General features: G+C 43.0%; 1 protein-coding gene across 3 annotated transcripts in view; it reads right to left on the reverse strand.

Moving 5' to 3' along the window:
• Positions 1 to 13,248, reverse strand: part of CUBN (cubilin) — a 145,756-nt gene extending 132,508 nt beyond the window's left edge. For 2 of the 3 annotated variants that reach the window (XM_054817923.1, XM_054817924.1), the window contains exons 1-11: positions 13,090 to 13,248; positions 12,802 to 12,936; positions 12,380 to 12,467; positions 11,053 to 11,091; positions 10,158 to 10,259; positions 9,125 to 9,228; positions 5,395 to 5,521; positions 3,772 to 3,940; positions 2,896 to 3,027; positions 1,640 to 1,735; positions 964 to 1,085 (exon numbers count right to left, since the gene is read on the reverse strand). In XM_054817923.1, the coding sequence (XP_054673898.1) occupies positions 964 to 1,085; positions 1,640 to 1,735; positions 2,896 to 3,027; positions 3,772 to 3,940; positions 5,395 to 5,521; positions 9,125 to 9,228; positions 10,158 to 10,259; positions 11,053 to 11,091; positions 12,380 to 12,467; positions 12,802 to 12,936; positions 13,090 to 13,202 (1,227 nt within the window). In that variant the 5' untranslated portion in view covers positions 13,203 to 13,248. Of the gene's footprint in view, positions 1 to 963; positions 1,086 to 1,639; positions 1,736 to 2,895; positions 3,028 to 3,771; positions 3,941 to 5,394; positions 5,522 to 9,124; positions 9,229 to 10,157; positions 10,260 to 11,052; positions 11,092 to 12,379; positions 12,473 to 12,801; positions 12,937 to 13,089 lie in introns of all 3 variants that reach the window. The other variant, XM_054817922.1, reaches the window with a different exon arrangement.
• Positions 13,249 to 19,298: the final 6,050 nt, after the last annotated feature.

The raw sequence follows: 19,298 nt of genomic DNA on the forward strand, positions 1-19,298 counted from the left end.
TCATCTCCTTTCACATAGAAAATGGGAGAAGAGAAAAGTAACATATCATAGAATCATAGAAACATTTAGGTTGGAAAAGACCCTTAAGATCATCAAATCCAACTGTTAACACTACCAAGTCCATATCATATGTCCCATTTTCCCCCCTGCCTCCCAGGATTATCAAAAGGAGGATATCCACAAACCAATGGGGACAAATGGGATCAGACTCTACTGGAACAACAAATTTACCATTTGTGAACATTTCTCCAAAACCATAATCATAAATATCCTCCACAACAAAACTATCAAAATCCCCAGGTCTGCAGCATGGACTTTCCTGAGCACAGCACGCCTCACTGAGAAAGCCAAAAGGCCATCACAGGGTCCATCTGGATGAACTAAATGGTCTCTGTGCATGACAATGAATTCACACCACCAATCAGTAAAGGTCCAAAACACTCAGCTACTAGCAGGAGTACAAACAGTTCCCATGAAGCACCCTTTCCATATCCATATAAAAAGTCTGAGGGTCCAGGGGGGCTCTCACAAGATCAGCCTAGGAACACACCACTAACTTTACTGGATTGTAACAGTCTGAAGGTCAGCAGAGGTACTGGTTTTGTTATCATGGGTAATTCCTCCATAATCCAAGGCTGTAAATTACTTCCTTGGGCCACCAAGAGCAGCCATTCATCAGTTCTCCCCATTGCTGGCCTGGCGTACCAGCTGCCTCTCCTCTCAGGCAGCCTGGTTATTAGTGCCAAGATTGCTGCCTCTGCTGCAGACACAAAGGAATGGCCTGAGTGCCCTGAAACTCACTTTGTTTTCCCCAGGTATATCCGTTGATCTCCCACTCCCCACTGCCCTTGCCTCACTACCTCTAGTATGTCTGCACTCAGCTCTCAGTCTCACCAGGCTCCCTGTTGTTACTGGTTACAACTACATAATGCTGTCACCAACTGCGAGGAGTCCAGCACTTACCAAGCACTGCCCATTTGCACAAGGGTTTTGCTGCTGACAGATGTCACTGAGAGGAGAACACCCGTTCGGCCCATATCCACTTCCAGTGTATCCAGATGTGCAGGAACAAAATGGCATTGGCCCTTGGGAGATGGGACAAGAAAGTAATTTGGTCCTTGTTACAATGACAATACCAACCATGACATTAAAGGTCTTTGACATTTTGAATCAAAGCCTTTGTATAATTCTAACTTATTTGATGTTTTGATACCTTCCCTGGTCAGTGTTCAGTTTGACCATGGAAAGGTCTCTAGCGTTGCTTTTCTATGGGTACCTGAGAGTCCAAGGTCACCTCCGTGGGAAGTGGTGGGAGTAGTCAAAGGGTATTAATGGAAAACAGAAGAATAGTAAAAGCAGCTGAAATTGGAAAACTACATCAAAGAGAAATGGTGAAGATATCCACATTTTTATGAGTAAATCTGCTCTTTGGTGGAGCCTAAATCTATTTCTGTCAATGTTTGTGGAAAGACCTGCTGGCTTTAGCTAACCTGCCTGTAAACTCTTTTCAGTGATGCAAAACCGACTGTGGAGAAGGGGCTGCAATCTAAATATGTTGCTACAAAGTGGGTTCAGCCTAACCAAAACCTCCCTGAGATTCACACTGAAATTAATTACAGTTCATAAGAGAACACCATACCTGGAGCTGAAGTACAAGTAGCCAAAGGATGGCACCCTCCATTATTTATTGAGCAGATATCAACCTGGGTACATGTTTTTCCATCTCCCTCATAACCTGTTCAGAGGCAAATCTCAGTTAGTCTGTAACAAACTATGTTCTCTGAAAGCTGACAGCAAAAAAATCATCTGATGAGAAAAAAACAAACCCCCTAATTTATGGTATGAAAACATAGCCATCTGCAGTTAAAAAGACAAAGTTGAGATCACCACTGGAGTAAGACCTGGCATATTTATTGTGGTTCCTACAGTGGATGGATTCCAGTCTTAACTAAATCCTCCCATGATTTTAGAAAAAAATATTACCCAAATATTACCCAGGTGAGGTCAGAGTGAGGCCAATGAGCCACCACGTGCTTCCCTCCCTACACATCTGCTCCCAGCCAGCCCCAACCATCTCTGGGCTTCCCGCTGCCCTTGGGTCTCAAACACAACGTGCAGCTCCTCTCGGGAGGCTCAGCAGGACCACAGTGCTGCAGCATGACTTTGCACAGCCAGAGCACATCAAAACTTGTCTGAGGCCACGTTTCCAGCGTGGTGATAGCCCTTCAGCGCTCAGTAGCTGAGAGCCTTCACTACCTGCGGTCTATTGCCATTTAAATAGCCATTGAAAGGCCAATTAGAAACACCTTTTCCTGCTAGTATTTCTAGTATTGGTAGCATACATTTCGTTAAGCATTTGAAATCATAAACCACAAATCATATAGACACAAGTCACCGCTTCCACTGCTTGACCTGTACTGCAATGGAAACACTGCCTTCTTAGACAGCATTCAGAGCGTGACAAACAATTATCTAGGCTTTTTTAAGACAAACAATACAGCTGATTTATGGCACACAGGATAATCTTTCAATTAATACAGACAATGAAATTACTATCATAATTACGCAATCCTTGTTTCCCATTAATGATCTTATAAAAGAAGTACTTCATCAAATCAAGGCTCTAACACTGAAAAGGGCTACCTAGTACAAGAGAAACACATTTCAGAGGATCATTAGAGACATACTCTATAAAATGTTCATTAACAGCTGAAGCAGTTTGAATATACTTGGACGCTGCATTCTATATTACAGTATTGCTTTGTGTATGTGATACTGATATATATAAAACCAATCTTCAGCTTCTTAAGTTGACCATAAAACAGGCTCAGATGTGTTGAATCTTCATCTTTTAAGCCTTTCTATAGTTTTATCAACAAAAAAAATCCATCTTACCTGGTGGACAGAGTCCACAGTGGAAGGATCCCATTGTGTTGATACATTGAACCATTGGCGCTGTTGAGCAGCCTCCATTATTACTTTCACATTCATCAATGTCTTGGCAACTGTAGCCATTTCCTTGCCAGCCTAAAAAGAAGCACAGGAGACACATTAAAATAGAAAATACCTGGCCTTTTCAATTTCTTCTTTGACCAGATCTTTTCATAGAGCAGAAGAAAATTACTCTTGGATTTCATTTCACTAACACAAGAGAAGACCTGTCCGTCTCATAACTGAGGAAAATTAATACTGGCCTGCAAAACAGGTTACAAACACAACAGGGTGGAGATGTGTGTGCAAGAATGTTTTATTTTAACTGTACTCTGGATATTCCAGAATCAAACACACTTTAAAGAGAAGGCAGTCTGGTGCACAGATGTACAATTTGCAGCAAAGCTTTATCACATCTTTGGTTAAATACTTTAAATACTCCTCCTATACACACTACCTACCCAACTCAGGAAGAGGAATCATAGGTTATATGGCTTGAGGGGACAATTAGATTTTGATATTGCCTCAGGGCAGCGAGCATATGGACACGAAGGTGCCTCGGATCTATGACATGAAGGTAATAGGACATGATGGACATGAAGGTACCTATGGGCAGGAAGGTACATCAGATCTCAGTTTAGGACAGGATAAATCATGTGTTAGACTCCACTGCCTATGTTACCTAGATAAGACAACCTGCAGGCATTTATTCTCTAGACTACAGGAAAAAGCATTTCATGGCATTACTCTCATCTGGATCCTGTGTCTGTGCTTATGACACACAGGCAGTACTACCCACTGCAACCCAGTCTCACGTGAGAGCGCGGAAAGACGTGATACCTGTGGGGCAGGGACCACACGAGTAGGAGCCTGGTGTGTTGTGGCACTGCACAAGCGGATTCTGTGAGCACGGACGATTAGGGAGGCTGCATTCATCTATATCAGCACTGCAGGCAGGGCTGCCGGGAGGGGACATCCAGCCAGTGTCACAAATACAGCGGTACTTGGGCTGCCACAGCAAACATCACATTACATATTTAAAACAGTTAGAACAGTCAAGAAAAGGGCAGGAGGAGTTCATTTTACGAAATTTCTTTTAAACTATAGCAAGAAAGCTTTCAGAGCATTACGTGGTTTGCACATTCTGTTTTATAAAGTGCTTCAGTAGTTTTCTCTATTTCTTCCTCTGAATTTACCTATTTAGATTATGGAAGCAACAACAGGCTCATTCATTATGTTCATAAAAGAAACCTGTAATTTACCCCAAAGCTCCCAGAGAAAATGAACAGCAATTATGAGCTGTACGTAAACATAATTAAAAGTCATCATCTTGCTTTGTAACCAGTGTAAACAGATCAGTGTAAGCAACCTGTAATCAGCTTGGCTGTTTTCTTTTAAGCAAACTAACTGTTCAGTAATCTGTACAATGTGCAGCACTGACATTGAATTGCAAATATACATTTTCTTTGAGGAAAACAATTTTGTCTCTTGTAAAATTTACTAATGGCCAGATTTCAGCATTTATCTAGCTTTGGTCCAATTAAAGCTAACGGGAGCTTTATTGTTGACTGTCACAGGAGCAGGCACTGTTAAGCCAACACCGAACCCTTTTGAAAAGCTTTCTCCACAAAAAAATGGGCAGAAAGCAAGTAATGAGTTGTGAAAACTTTTACAAATTGAGCAAAGAAATTATTTTATTGCATAGCATGAAGAATATGTGGTGTGTCTGGAATGGTGCATGGGTGTATAGGACTGTTAAGGAGCACAGGCTTGGCAGGATAGTTTTGGAGGGCTGCTCTGAATGGAAAGAGTCAAAGCTGGCATGCTCCATATGTCCCTTCGGAGTGAACACCCTGTACCCAGATTTTCTCCCCAAAAGAATGAGCTGGCTTGCTCCAGAAGACCGATCAAGTGTATGCTAGCATCTGCCCAGTGCAGACGCTTGGGTAGCGTCTGGAGTCAGAGACCAAGTCCAAGTGACAGTGAGGAGCATCGAAGATGAGCAGCAGCCTCCCCAGCTGCTATGCAGCCCTGGCACCTCCCAGGCCACTGACAACAGTGCTCCACAGGTATGCCTTTCCCAGGAAAAACAAGATTTGTGATGTTTGTCCTTCTTAATCATTTAAGTGATAAAATATTATAGCAACTTAGAACTCCCCAAATAATGAACAGTAAGAATATTATGCCTCAAATAAGACTTTGACTTATTCAAAGAATATTCCCAAGCTCCCTATGGATGTAGCAGTAGATCTGATACTGTGACACATACCTCTAACAAGACACAAGGCGTTTTCAGTTCTTTCTGCTGTCCTTGGGACAACAGAGAGGTTAGGTTATGTTGTACGGTGGTATTTCTTTCTGTTTTGCAACAGCAGCGTGTGCTACACAGTTTTGTGGTGCTCAGCATTATTTGTTGCTTATTCATGCTGTGTTGTGTAATGAGACTTTTACGTTGCTCCTTACCTTGTTGGGCTGATCTCTGTCTGCATCTACGCAGATGCCATGCCCACAGAGTGTCTCAGATCCTCCCTGGCAGTCATCAAACTTCAAGGCACAGTGAGGTCCATAGGTTTCTGGAGTACAGGAGCAGCTAATGGTGAAAGCAGACAGAAAAATCAAAATGTTGTCTTTATAGAGCACTTAGAGATCATATATTGCGATAGTAGGAGATCATTCCCCACTCTTTCAATTATGTGGTGTTGCTTATGAAATCCGTCTATTTGGCTATATTGACAATCCTATTAATAATCATGCACAGACGCAAGGCTCCTGTTCAGCAGAGACTCAAAAATCCCATGGGACTTGTGCATATCCATGACTGCCTCACCCTATGGGAGAATCCACAGCCTTCTCTTACATTCATAAGTGCAATTCCAGAAGAAAAGAAACATCTAACATGAGACTTCATCAGCGTATGAGCTTGGAAATCCCTGCTTCGGTCAGAGAGCACCTCAACATTGCGATCCAGTTTATGACCTTCATATGATACCAAGTGCCTAAACCCTTACCTCTAGCGATACACAAAAATGCCAGGTCTGGCCTGTCCTGGGGAGCAGGGTACCTTCACACCCACACCTCAAGACATGGCAGCAGCCCAGCGTTCAGGTGAGCATGGTGGGCAGGGGGAGGCATTTGGGGCTGATGGGATGGGAAGAACAAACTACTGGGCTGAAGGGAGGCATTCTACTGGGGGGATCTGGTTTGCACGCTGCCAGCTGCATCACCTCGTTACATATAGGGCAAACCTTAGTCACAGCACTGTAAGTACATAGTGGAACTGAAATTGGGAACTTCTAAGCCATCAGGTAATGTTTCCCTTTCCTCTGACCCTTTATTTCCACGTGGACCAAATCTGAGGCTCTGAAATACAACTGAAGGGGACTTAGACCTACAGAAAGCCTCCTATCAGTTCACTAGCTTTTTATTAAAATGACAGCAAGACACTTGTTTGGATGCAAGTTATATGTTGCGATGTCTGCTGATGCCTGCTCCTCACAGAGACATATGGCAGGTACACACCCCTGTTGAATCGCTTTTAAGCTGGCTAATGAAAACTACACTGTAAAAGCATTTATCTGCAGGATTTGAATCAGGGTTTTCCAGTGCAGCTGATCTGGACCTTGGAGCAATTTATTAATAAGCTGCCACTGTCCCTGCCAGGGTGTCACATGCTCAGTTGAAATAGCAGTTTGATAAGCCAATTGCAGGTAACTAAACGGTTCACCCAGGACAAGCAACCTGGGTGAACTTAGGCTTAAAAAACCCCCACAATAGCTTAATGCTTAACTGCAGTCTGCAGTACTGTAAGACAGCATGTTCATTATTGTAAGGGAGGGCACATAGACCAACATCATCTTGCCAGTGCAGTAGCTCAACCTGAGCAAGAAGAGAGGCAACAGGTCAGGGAACCAGATCACCTTTGTATGTTCAAAGTACATTCAGGGCTTCACACTCAACTCCAAAGGACACAGCAAGGCAATCTGACCGGCTCCAAAGGAGGAGGACAACAGCATTGTCTCCTGTCTTGTCTGGCAAAGATTAATCTGATACCTATCTCAAGTTGCTCAGAGAACAGCTTCAAGAAGTAGGTCACGCTGCAAGGAGCTTCAGCCAAACTGTGATGCGCTGCTGCTCGGCACTGCCCTGGTTCTGCCCCATCGCTGGCAGCATGTTGTGATGAGGCCCCTGTTATTTTGGTTCTGACACAAAAGTCTGATAGACTCTCACAGCCTTTCATCCAGCTAATGCAATGTCCCATTAAGGTCCTGATTCAGGAAGGTGTTTCCTGAGTACCTGCTCTTTTTCCTCATACTTTCTTGCTTTTCTGAATTACAGCTGGAAGCACGCAGGTAAAGAATCCGAACAGGGAGTGAAGACTCATGCTCCCCCCCCTTCACCTGCTGTTATCACTGGGGGCTATGGAAATTTAAGTATCTCCATTTTCTTTACCCGCAGTCCACACCGGTGCCTCTAACTACACCAGAGCAGGAGTGGGGTGATCTGGGTTGCTGGGTCCCAGAAAGACTAGCAGCAATGTTCTCACAGTTGTTGAAAAGAGCTGTGTCATGCTCTACCTGGGGATGGATTTTGCTTCTAGGGAGTACTTAGAAGATAGAGAGTACGTGAAGGGAGACTGTGAAGACAGTACAATGGGGTTGGGGAAAGGACTAAATAATCCCTCAATGCCCTCAATAATACTGAGGGCATAATGCAAAAGCAGTAATATTCAGATCTGGATGACTTATAGAAGAGATCTTAGTTCATTTCAGGAAGCACCGATTCAGCAGGTACCAAGGAGGGCAAGAATTACACTGGGGAACACACAGGAATCATGACTGTACTAACACAATGGTAACACTTGCGAGAAAGGCAGAGGGTTTGTCCTTTCAAACCTTAATTTAGTCGCACACCTGTACACCACATCGCTGAGCACAGTAACAAACAAGTAAAGGCAGGCTGCTTTGTGTGTCATTTCCTTGACAAATGTCTGTGTTGGGGGCAGCTGCAGGCAAGCTAGAAACATCCTTTAAAATCAAAGAAAAGCTGACAGGAAGCATCACAAACCAGTCACACCTCAGCAGGCTCTGTGTTAATGCTGCAGCGTGAGGAGCGCTGCAGAGAACTTCCCTTGTGTGAGGTTCTTCCAGAACTGACAAAGCGCTATAAGCCAGTGTTACGCCAAGCAAATATTTGTGGGGGCTAAGATTTTCATGCTGAAGCAGGAGACAAAATGCTTTGCAGAGAGCTGTGGCACGCTCTCCAGCCTGCTTGTTCCCATTGCACAGGGAGAGCTTTGTATTATATCTGTAAGTTTTTTATTTACCAGATTATTTGACATTTTGGAAAATAAGATGCCAAACGTTCAGGCTGGCTCGCTCTGTAGACAAGAGCATGTTTCCTAAGGAGCTGGGCACAGCCAGTGAAGGATATGCTGCTCCGGGGACCTCACGTCTCTGGGGACGCGCACACGGGCAGCCCAGGCACCCTCCTGGCCAGTCGGCTGCAAACAGCATTTCTGGTCCCCGCCAGCCTGGCGGCACCGTGCATTGCCTGCTCTGCCGCAGTCCCAGCAGCGCCGGTATTTCTGGAGGGGGTGAAGGCATTTCTCAAGTTATGCAGTGTGCTGGGAATGCCAGTGATCGGGGTGCCCGTGCATTCCGGAGGTTTCCAACAACTCGAAGCCTTCACTGGGCCAAAGCTCTGCTCCTGTTCACCTCCTCACTCCCTTCAGTCTCAAGGGGAAGGTGATAACGGAGGGATGATAATGTGGCTGTGCTGGGTGGGCACATTGGAGAGTGCTGGTTACAGACCAGCACGCCGCGTCTCACCGCCCCTTTGGCACGCCGTGGTGCAGTCAATTTCCATTAGAGCATCTGCACCTACAACGCAGCGCCAGATCACCGGAGCCAGTCTCTGATTTGCAGCCTCCTTCCCCAGCACGGCTGTGTGATAAATCTGTTCTTGCTGCTGCTGCTCTTGCGTCAAAGCAGGCATGGCTTCAGAGGGCCTTCTCTGTCGGCGGTGGGCTCGGCTGTACCGTGATTTTACACTCTCTCAGACTGCAAGGGATTATCGTGCATGGATACTAAACAGCCTCACTCCTAGAACTTGTGCTGCAGGTGTGATACAGGGCACAAAAATAGCAGAGTATTTTACATACATCTTACATTTGTGTCTAGTTTTGAGAAGTTACCTGTAGCTGCCTGGTGTGTTCACACAAGTGGCTCCATTCTGGCAGCCTAACGCTGTTCCAGCATAAATCTGGCATTCATTAACGTCCACCGAGCACAGGAGGCCCTAAGATGAAATGGAAAACCAGTTTATTTTCCAAATAACTGAGAAATGAAGCAAACCATGGAGCCAATGTTTAATATAGTTTCCAAAGATATACAAACCATGGGCCACTATCAACACAGCAGTCTCTTATGAAACATTGTAACAAAACTCTGTCTTTCAGCTGTGTTTCTGTGACCCTGGTTATCAGTCAGATGAGGGATAATGTATTTCAGATGTTTGTAGAAAGTGTATGGACAGCATAGTACTGTCATCCCCCCTACTTGCCAACTTGCTAGCAAAAGACTCAAAAAACTTTCTTTCACACAGTTTCTATCAGGAGATGCTGTTTTATTAAGACTGAAAGCACAGCAGTTTTGACTCAAATCTTTCTGGGACAACCTTCAGGTTGAAGGCCTTGGAGAAGAATATATAACTTTTCCATCTCTAGCGCATGTAACAGCGCCATTAAATCCTTTGCCAGTAAAGTCTTTGGATTTCAAAAACTCAGAATGGGATTGATTACTTACACCCCCATTTGTTTTATTTGTTTGAGCTCGAACAAACATCCTTCCCCCATTCTCCCTCTGTCCTCGTGTAAGACCAACAGCAAGGCATGCAGTTCAGCTTGCTCTGCTCACCAAAACCCAAAGACAAATTCTCTGCTGTGGGAACTGCCAAGCATCGCTGACTTCATGGGCCATCGCCCGCGTGTAACAGTGCAGGGTCTGGCCCAGTGGTTTGGGCTTCACTTTTTTTTTTGGTGTATATTGATATTGTTGAGAAGCAAATGTGTTGCCCTTCAACCAGACGATGAGTGTGATACGGCTGCTTTGCTGTTCAGTATGTCCTGAGCGACCTTAAAATGCTATGCTTTGTCACAATTACACTAAGCCAGGTGTATCCTTACAGTTAAAATACACATTCTGTATTCAAGGAGGCTAAAGACTCACCTGCCAGTTGCTGGGACAGAGGCAAAAGAAACCATCCAGCGAGTTTACACAGGTCCCTGAGTTCTCACATGGGTTACTACTGCAGGCTTTCCTCTGGATAGCCTGAAACCCAGGAAAAGTGCAGAAAATGAAGTTTCTTCTTACGTGGTGTTTCATTAGCATTTATTTTCAAGATAAACTTTTTTCGTCTTTTTTTCCATTCTTTCTTGGGTTTCTCTTCTACACCCCCCCACCCCCACCCCCATTTTTTCAGCAATGTTGATTTGGAAAAGTTTTTAGCTGTTTCACTCATATGTGTACAAAATAAGGACTAATATCATTGGCCTTACACAGAATGGCCGGCTGCAAGCTCTAGGATGAGAAAAGCTCTGTAAGAAGTAAATATTAATAGACATTGTTCTTGGGCAGCAGACTATGAGTCTAGATGGATGGTTATCTTGTCTTCTCAATTCCATGGGTGACTCATCTGAGAACTGCTTTTACTGGCAGCTGTAGCTGTGGCTTCTCACAAGTTCAGTGGAGAAGCAGGTGACAGTTGAAAATTCACTATTTCCAGTACAATATAAAATCCAGTTTGAATTCTCCAGTCTTTGCCTTGACAGATTAGTGGAGGAAGAGTTTACCTCTCCTTGGTATTTAGTTGTTGTTCTTGAGTCTACAATTGTTTTTCCTTTAAGGAATGCAGGGTCCTACACAGTTTATATTTTGTAAGAAGGCATTTCACCACCTCTACAAATCCTGGCTTTTTTAAACCTCCTGTTACCAAAAAAGGTTTTCCTGAGTAATGCATGAGAGGAAAGAAACCATTTAGCTATTTAATAATTGTAACCTCACTTTATTTACTTGGGGCTGGGTTTTTCTTTTTTGATCTCTAGTTTGTTTCCCATTTACTCACCTGCTCTAAGCTTTGAAGTTTGTTGTCAAGATTCACAATCTGCAAGAGAAATGCAAATTACATTGTGCTTGGCATGAGAGTGACCACGGAGGTATGTGCTGGATGCCAGTAGGCTAACAAAATATTTTCTTTTGATAAAAGAGAATAGCTGGTATGTGAAACCAGGTGGCAGTCAGGTTCAAATCAGGCCCCATTCACTGGGATTGCAGCATTGTAGGCTGTTCAGAAAATGACAGCTTAAATATGTCCCAGTTTGGCTCCAAAAAGCAAGACTCAGTCTTGTGAAGATATTTTCAGGTGCATAACATTGAGAATGTGAATATTCAAGCAGGACTGTTTGGGTGCTCATGTGCACGCTCATGGGTGTTGGTCTCTTCTCCCAAGTAACAAGCAATAAGACAAGAGGAAACTGCCTCAAGTTGCACCAGGGAAGGTTTAGATTGGATATTAGGAAAAATTTCTTCCCCAAAAGGGTTATCAATCACTGGAACAGGCTGCCCAGGGAAGTGGTTGAATCACCATCCCTGGAGATATTTAAAAGACGTGTAGATGTGGTGCTTAGGGACATGGTTTAGTGGTGGAGTTGGCAGTGTTAGGTTAACGGTTGGACTTGATGATCTTAAAGGTCTTTTCCAACCTAAAGGATTCTATGATTCTGTGATGGATGTCTGAGACAGTACACTGAAAGCCAAGAAAAGATTCAGCATATCTTAGTGGGTTACAACCCCAAACAGCAAGCTGAAACTGAATCATGGAATATGGTGCATACATATTGGGACAATTTCCCTAAAGGGAGGTCTCTTAAGCTATAAAACAGGAACAGGAACTTGTGGCAACACTGTAACTAAAGATACTTCAACCAAGTCAGACAAAGGGTTCAAAATCTTCTGTTGGAGAAAAATCTTTAGCAGCAGGGAACAGACAAAACTACCGCATACGTCTTGTCTTTCCACTGCAGATCCCTGTAGCCCGTTTCACTTGTGGAATGGAATGTCTCTGTGACATGTGTAAGAACATATATGGTCCATTTCCTGAATTTAGTGGGATTTTACTTCCATAAATATTAGTCCGTAGAGATGTTGACAGTGAACGAAAGAAGCATCCTGGTAACTGGAAATTATGGGAATTACGGGAATATTTCCATTGTCTCCAGAGTTACTGAATAAGTATCTCAATGTTAAACATAGACTCTGAGCTGATGTTAAATATGGACTCTGCCCCAGTTCCCTGGAGTCCAGAAATACTAAAATGAATCAGGTAACAGTGTTAACCTGAGGAATGTAAAACTGGGAACGCTGGAGGAAGATACCACAAGGGTATGGCTTACCTTGGAAGTCAGCAGAGCGACCTGTTGGGACACGTTCTGAGAGGCACCATTGGCTTTTTTAAGTTCTTGAATCTCTGCATTATTTTCTCTCATCTAAATTTAAACAGCAGAGATAATGTGAAACAAGCTTGGCTTTTTCAAAAGCTTAGGAAAGTTTCGTTCTTGCTTAACTTTACTATTATAAAGTCCACTTAAAGATAGAGACCTCTGTTATATACATAATTTAATCTTTTAATTATTTTCTGTAATGGCATGATTACAAGTCTGCAATAGCTTACTTTCACATTAGAGTGCTGACACTGATAATATAAAATAACAATCATACAAAACACATGAAACATTTGCGAAAACAAATTCTGAAGGCAATTAAACTATTAATGTGCAAAACTGAAAATGAAAACATATTAAGAAAAAGTAACTACATCACCTGACTAAAAAGTTCTGCAAGGTCTTCTTCATTAATTTTTATTTTCCCCAGCGGTCCAGTTCTAAATTCAATATTTTTGCTGGAGCCAGTGCGGAACACTAAATTGCCCTGCTCTGAGGACAAACGAGGCCTGTTGTATTACGGAAAAAACAGAGATCATTTAGTTACACATTTCTGCCAAAGAGTATGTAAAAAAAGAGCTGCAGTAAAGCCATTCTGTTCCCATTACTGCCACTTAGAATCCACCATATGAACAAATGCATTTGCAAGCAACGGTACTTACTGCTCGTCATAAATGGTCCTTTTCCGCCTCTTTTTTTCATAGTGGTTTGATTCACAGCTCAATCCAGTGAGTAACAGTAATGCAACTAAAAGCCTAGGAGCAGCCCAAAGCATTGCTCTCCCCTAGCTGTCCTGCGTTTGAAGTGAAACCTCCAGTGCTGAATCGTACTGTTGAGAGCCCGGGTGCCCTTTGCTCTCAGACAGCTCTCTGTTCACAAGGTGCCCGTTCTGCTGTCTTGTCTTGCAAGGGTGAACTTTATCTCAGGTATCTTAATTAAAGATTGACAGCGTGCAAATCCTCCAGACATTAAATGCATTTTTCTCTTCTTGCCTTTTGGTTTCAGGAGCTTTGAAAGATCATTAATTGAAATCTGCCTGTATTTTACTATTTTGTCTTTGACCTTTGTACAGCTGAACACCCCTGTGTCTCAGAGCACCTTGTAACCTGCAGCTGGCTACTGCGGGAGCCGCTTGCTCCCCCCAACACGCTGCATCGCACGGGTGAAGGAAAGATTATTTGGCAGCACTAAAGGACTGAGATTGTTACCAAAAAAAACCCCAATAAACCCCACAAATAAAACCCATATTGGCTGGCAAGGAACATTTGTACTGAAAGAGAAGCTTCCCGCCAGTAATTCATTGGGCAGATGACACAAACAAGTTAGCAGTACCAAACAGCATCCCATGGATTACAACTGCAAAATACAATTTTAACCAAATATGGTTGCTTTGACTCAAGGATGACTCAGTCCCCAGATGCTGGGGAGACGATCACACACCAAGCAGACTGCATTTTGTTTGGCACTTGTAGGCTGTCTTCATTGCACACACTAGGGTTCCCAAAGTCAGGGCCAGCCATAGACAATACAGAAGACCAAGGAAGAATTCAAAGGAGATGCATAAATACTAAAAAAAAAGCAAATTATTATGTTCTGAGAGCCAGAATTTGAATCTTGAGCCCACTTTCCTCTACCCTTCAGCAGTACCTCACAGCATTTTCAAAAGAAGTGTCCCTCCCAGATGCTTGTTGGTACTTGTCTGGGGCACAGGCTGTTGCGGCCGGAAGCCATGACAGAGTCCACATCCCACCTCCCCTTTGCTTTTGCCAGAGTCTCCATATTCCCCTTGCACAAGGCCTTGCTCTGCTTTCCTCTCCCTGCTCAGGGGAGTTTTGTGCATCTTTTCCTTCCTCATGCTAGGAGCTACCTGAACCTCCAGACCCACCACCATTCTTTATAATTTTCCTTTTTACTTAGTAGACAACTCATTCAGGTTGCTCACATTTCAAAGCTCTGCTGAGAAGAAAAGAGTAGCAGAAGTTGTAGCTCTTGCTCAAAAATAACAGCAGCCACCATTCATTCCTATAAGCCCCAGACCTTCCTGAAGGCCACGGAGCTCCTGCACATCCTAACCCCGCCCAGACTTCCTTTCTGCTCCAGTTTGCACTTGTCACCTACAACGTCCCACAGATAATGCAGGACGTGCCCTGGAGCTGGGGGATTGAATGAACTCTACAGCTTTCACAGGCAGAAACATTATGAGGTCAAAGCACCCTGGGAAAAGATTGGATGTGGCGACAAAAAATATTAATGTCACCTCAAAAAGAGACAGATGTGGCCTGTGAAAATGAATGTGAAGCCAGGACAGCTAATGTTTGTGGTGCTGCCACAGATAACAACTTGATCTTTACTGTGAATAAATATAACGTCCAAGATTGTCAATTGCATCTCACCACCCCCACTATTTTCTGTTGTTTGCATAAACCCTAGATTTTTTATTACATTTTATTATCTGTGTTTTTAGAAACATCTCAGAATTCAGGACAGCGTGAGCCTGCTGACCAATTTTCTTGTGCTCACACGGACTGTGATGCAGGTAACCCAACAGTTACTGCTGCTGCCTAGAGATCTGGCAGGGCAGAGGTGAGCCCACGGAGGACAGCCCATCCCATACGCCTACCAGTGCAGTAGCAGCAGCTCAGCTCTCTGGATGCTCACCTGCCCCGCAGCAGCCTGTGGCCTCCAGGAGACAAAGTCTATTGGGTGTTGCTGCCGGAACAGAGAAACTTCCATGTAGTGTCCTTTACCATCATAGGAGATAGTGCCTACATGAAAATACAGAATTGTGTCCTCAGTGGTTGAAAACTGTCACTGCTCCATCCAATCCAAATGAGCTATGGTATTTTACACTGAGAATATGTCCCTCCACATTTTTTTATTTACTATTATGCTCTGTTCAGGAATAGGAGAGCATAGACGAATTATCAATGTTTCTGTCTAGTCGACAGGACACCTTCTGCCTCTGGGTATCCTGGTACTGTCCATTAAACTAGTGCTCACTAACATTCTTCCTGTCAGTTCTGATGTCTGTCTGGGCTTTTTTTCTCTTTCATTTATTGTTTTAACAGTTTACTGAGTTTTTATAACTGTCAGTTGGGTGTCAACTTGAAGAAACTATGGGCCAACTAAACCTGCTCTTCTTAGCAGGCTTGTTGAGTGCATGCATACTTCAAGGACTTTCTTTCACAAAGTCTATTGCATGCTGACAGTTTTCAGCCTGGACTTCATTTGTGACCCACAAAATCCTTCCTTCATTCATTTATTTTGCATACTCAGTATGCAGTGCCCACCTCTGCTGCCTGTCAGTCTTCAATTCAAGCTTCCCTTTCCAACTAATTAACTCCAATATACAAATGACCAACGAGCAATAAACCATAGAGGATGGGGAGAAAGCTGCTAATGCAAGGAGGAAGAAGAAATTCACCTTCTCTTCACACAGGCTTTACAGCTTAGAAAACAGTTGACCTGAAGACTAGGTGACTTTGACTATGCGCTGATTATAGGATAGAAAGAGAGCTCTGAACATCTATCCAAACTTTGCATGACATACTATTTTCCATTTCATTAGACCTTACAGATTTCAGTTAATTTACTCTCTATTCCTACCCACCTTAGGTTGGCCAAGTTGGGAAATCTATAAACCATCTTAAAGAGAAAAATAGGTTCACACCTTCTAATTTTACCGAAATATATTGGATTGCGACATCATTTTTGGAGGAACAGAATGGAAACCCTGCCAATGTCTGGCATAATAGGGGCTGCTCTTTCTAACAAGAAGAGCTGGCACGAACCCCTCCTCCTGGGACAGATCGTTCATTACTGCACTGAGATGATGGCTGAGGAAACACCTCTAGAGTATAGGTTGTGCGCAGATTTGGCAGGAAGTAAGGGACCATTTGTCTCTACTTCAGTTTGAAGTTCATCCTGTACTAGCAGTGACTACAAGTTACCACGATGTTGTGTAGCTGTGTGAAATTAAATGATGGTGTCCCTCTACCTCTCCAGCACTATGTGCCTGCAATGCAAAGAGACTGCTGTAGAAGACAAGACACTTGACTCAGATTATGGCCAAAAATTCAATACACATTAATTGCACCTAGGAAGTCAACTCAGATGATGTGACATGATAGGAGTCTGTGACAATGCTCCCTTTTTATATGGGAGAAGGGCAACTATTGGTGCGAATCCCAATCTGGCTAATTTTTTAATGGAAGACTAACAAATAATCCTTTATTTTGTCCTATAGCTGCAAAAAAGATCCATGCTATTCAATGTTATGACTCAAATACTTGCAAATAATTATAAATCCAGCCCTGCTGCTGGTTTAAACCCAAATAATGCACATTTACCTGAGTTTCCCCTCAGCTGAGGTCATGTCTCCCAGTCCTTCCATCTTCACTTCCATGGATCCTCTTTCATCTTTCCTCTTTCTAATACTATTCCAGTGTTCTAAAGTGACACACAACATATGAAGCAGCACTGTTACCTCCATGGTACAAATGTGCAAATTGCTGGTGTAAGCAGTCCTCCGTGTCGAATTCAGCACTTTCCACGTGCCCCTGTAGCTCTGAGACAACCAGGCACTAAGCTGGTGTTAGGCCCTATACGGAGGATCAACAACCACAAGGTTTATGTTCAACAGGGGTGACTCTGAAAAATAATGTTCCCCTTTCTGTCCCTTAATAACCACCCATCATTGGTTCCTTCCTTCTCTATGTGTGTCTGGAGAGTTTTATGGCCACAGCTGCTGCAAGTCTCCATTTCCCACACCACTCCTTAAGGCTTTCTTTTACTTCTCAGCATACTGCCCTCTGACACTTGCTTAAGATTTTGCTCCCTCAACACAGTTGACAAAGTTAATAAGTTACCTGCTGATGAAGTTAAACTAACTGGTCAGGAAATCTAGGTTTTCAGTTTCTAGTAGCAAATAACAGAGAGATGAGTTTTGATTTAGTTAGCTACTTCAGCTGGAATTGATCTACTGTCCCAATTCTCCCTGGGTTCCTTTATCACAATGAAGGCAGTTATAACATTCATTAGTCTTTTCGTTTCATTACAAGACTCGTACTTTGGTTCCTCTGTCTTTCCAATTTTTCTTTCTACACATGTTGTTTCTACAAACCACCAACCACTTTGATGCTTCCTATGTTCTGTTTCACTCTTTTTTGAAATTAGGTTCATGAAAAGTTGCCAGTCAGTTACATTGGCTTTGTTCTTTTCTATTGATTATTCCAGTCCTTTTAGCACATTCCAATTGCTTTAACGTACGCTGGAGTTATTTTTAGGGACTTCCATTTGCATAGTCACCCTTCTCCACTAATAACCCTAAAGCCATGAATGGACCTGGCTGCACAACCTCCCTCAGATTCACTCTATTCTGGACTGTTGGCTTTATCGAGAGGCTTAGATCTGAGGTAAGCCTGTAAATCATTTGCTGTGTTTTGATGCTGTGATTACAAATATTGGCATTCTGTCACCATACAAATATAAGGAGGTCAGAGTGGTCATACTGGGTTAGAAAAATATCCATCTAGGTCAGTACGCTGTCTCCGACAGTGGCCAAAGGCAGATAGTTAGGAAATGAAGGGTACTCGAAACGGCAAGGACATAGAGTACCTCTCCTAGGTACTCTCTTGGCCTCCATCTATTTGCAGCTTGGGAACTTCTTTGGCCAGGAGTCTACTTACTCCGTATTTTCAAAGGGCTTTTCTTCCATGAACTTGTCCAGTCTTCTCCTGAACTCTTCCCCATGCTTCACCTTACAACACATGTACAGTGAATCAGTAATGCCATATGGTAAGATCGATGTAGAGTCAAAATGCCACTCAGAAATATGAATTGTGAGTAGAATCCCATTTTTAAGTGTATTATTTCTAAACAGAATGGGATTGGTTTCTTTTTTTAAACATACACAGGGCAAACATTTGAACTAATCAAAACTATTTGTTACTGTCTAGATATGAGAAAACATATCAGCACCATTAATGTGCTTTGCTTCCAAATGCCAGGATGTAATTTAAAAAATCTTGAGTTACAACAGCCCCATGCATGGCAAAGAGCACAAGACAAACATGCCCTCAAGGAAGCTGGGATTTCAGGATGTATTCCTCTGTTTAAAATCAGAGAGGCTCCCCACTGGAGGAGATTTTAGGGACTTTACTGCCGACTTTTCTGAATTCAGCCAGAGTGGCCACCTGAAATTCCCTCCAACAACCTTCTCTCACTAAAAGTCGTGTATTCCACTCAGTTTTAGCCCCTCCAACTCTACTTCTTGCTTCATCAGAGCTGTTACCAAAAGATCCCTTGTCTGTGCTTCCTCCCACTGTCAAAAGGGCCAGGTGGAGGAAAATCAAAGAGTACAACATCTTCACAGATGGCTGCCTGGTCATCTAAGGCCACATACTTCTTTTCTTCAACAGCAATATAAATCCCCCAAACCTTGTAATCAACTAAAGATAAAAATAACACAAATCTCTTCATGGTCTTCATAACGACATTCAAATTGACATACTATCACTACTTAATACTTCATTTTCCCTGGTGTCTTGGATATTAGTTATCTATTCAAACAAGTTGTTATTAAACAAGCATAAACTTCCCCTAACGAGGTTGTAACACTAGAATACTCATGTTTGCACAGGCAAAAGGAAAATGGTTAGTGGAGTTCATTTTGGGCTCTGTGCCTAGTTTCTTATACTTTCACATTATTTTTCCTTGGATATTTCTTTAGCCATTTTTCCTTTATACACTATTTATATAAGACTGCCTAGAAATGCCTAGTGTTCTTAACCAAGTACTACTTTGTCTCCTCCAAATCCTTACTAATATGGCATATTCTTTAAACACTGCACAGAAAAAAATACATGGAACA

Source organism: Grus americana, chromosome 2 (assembly GCF_028858705.1).
Source record: "Grus americana isolate bGruAme1 chromosome 2, bGruAme1.mat, whole genome shotgun sequence".
In the NCBI taxonomy this organism is placed as follows: Eukaryota; Metazoa; Chordata; class Aves; order Gruiformes; family Gruidae; genus Grus; species Grus americana.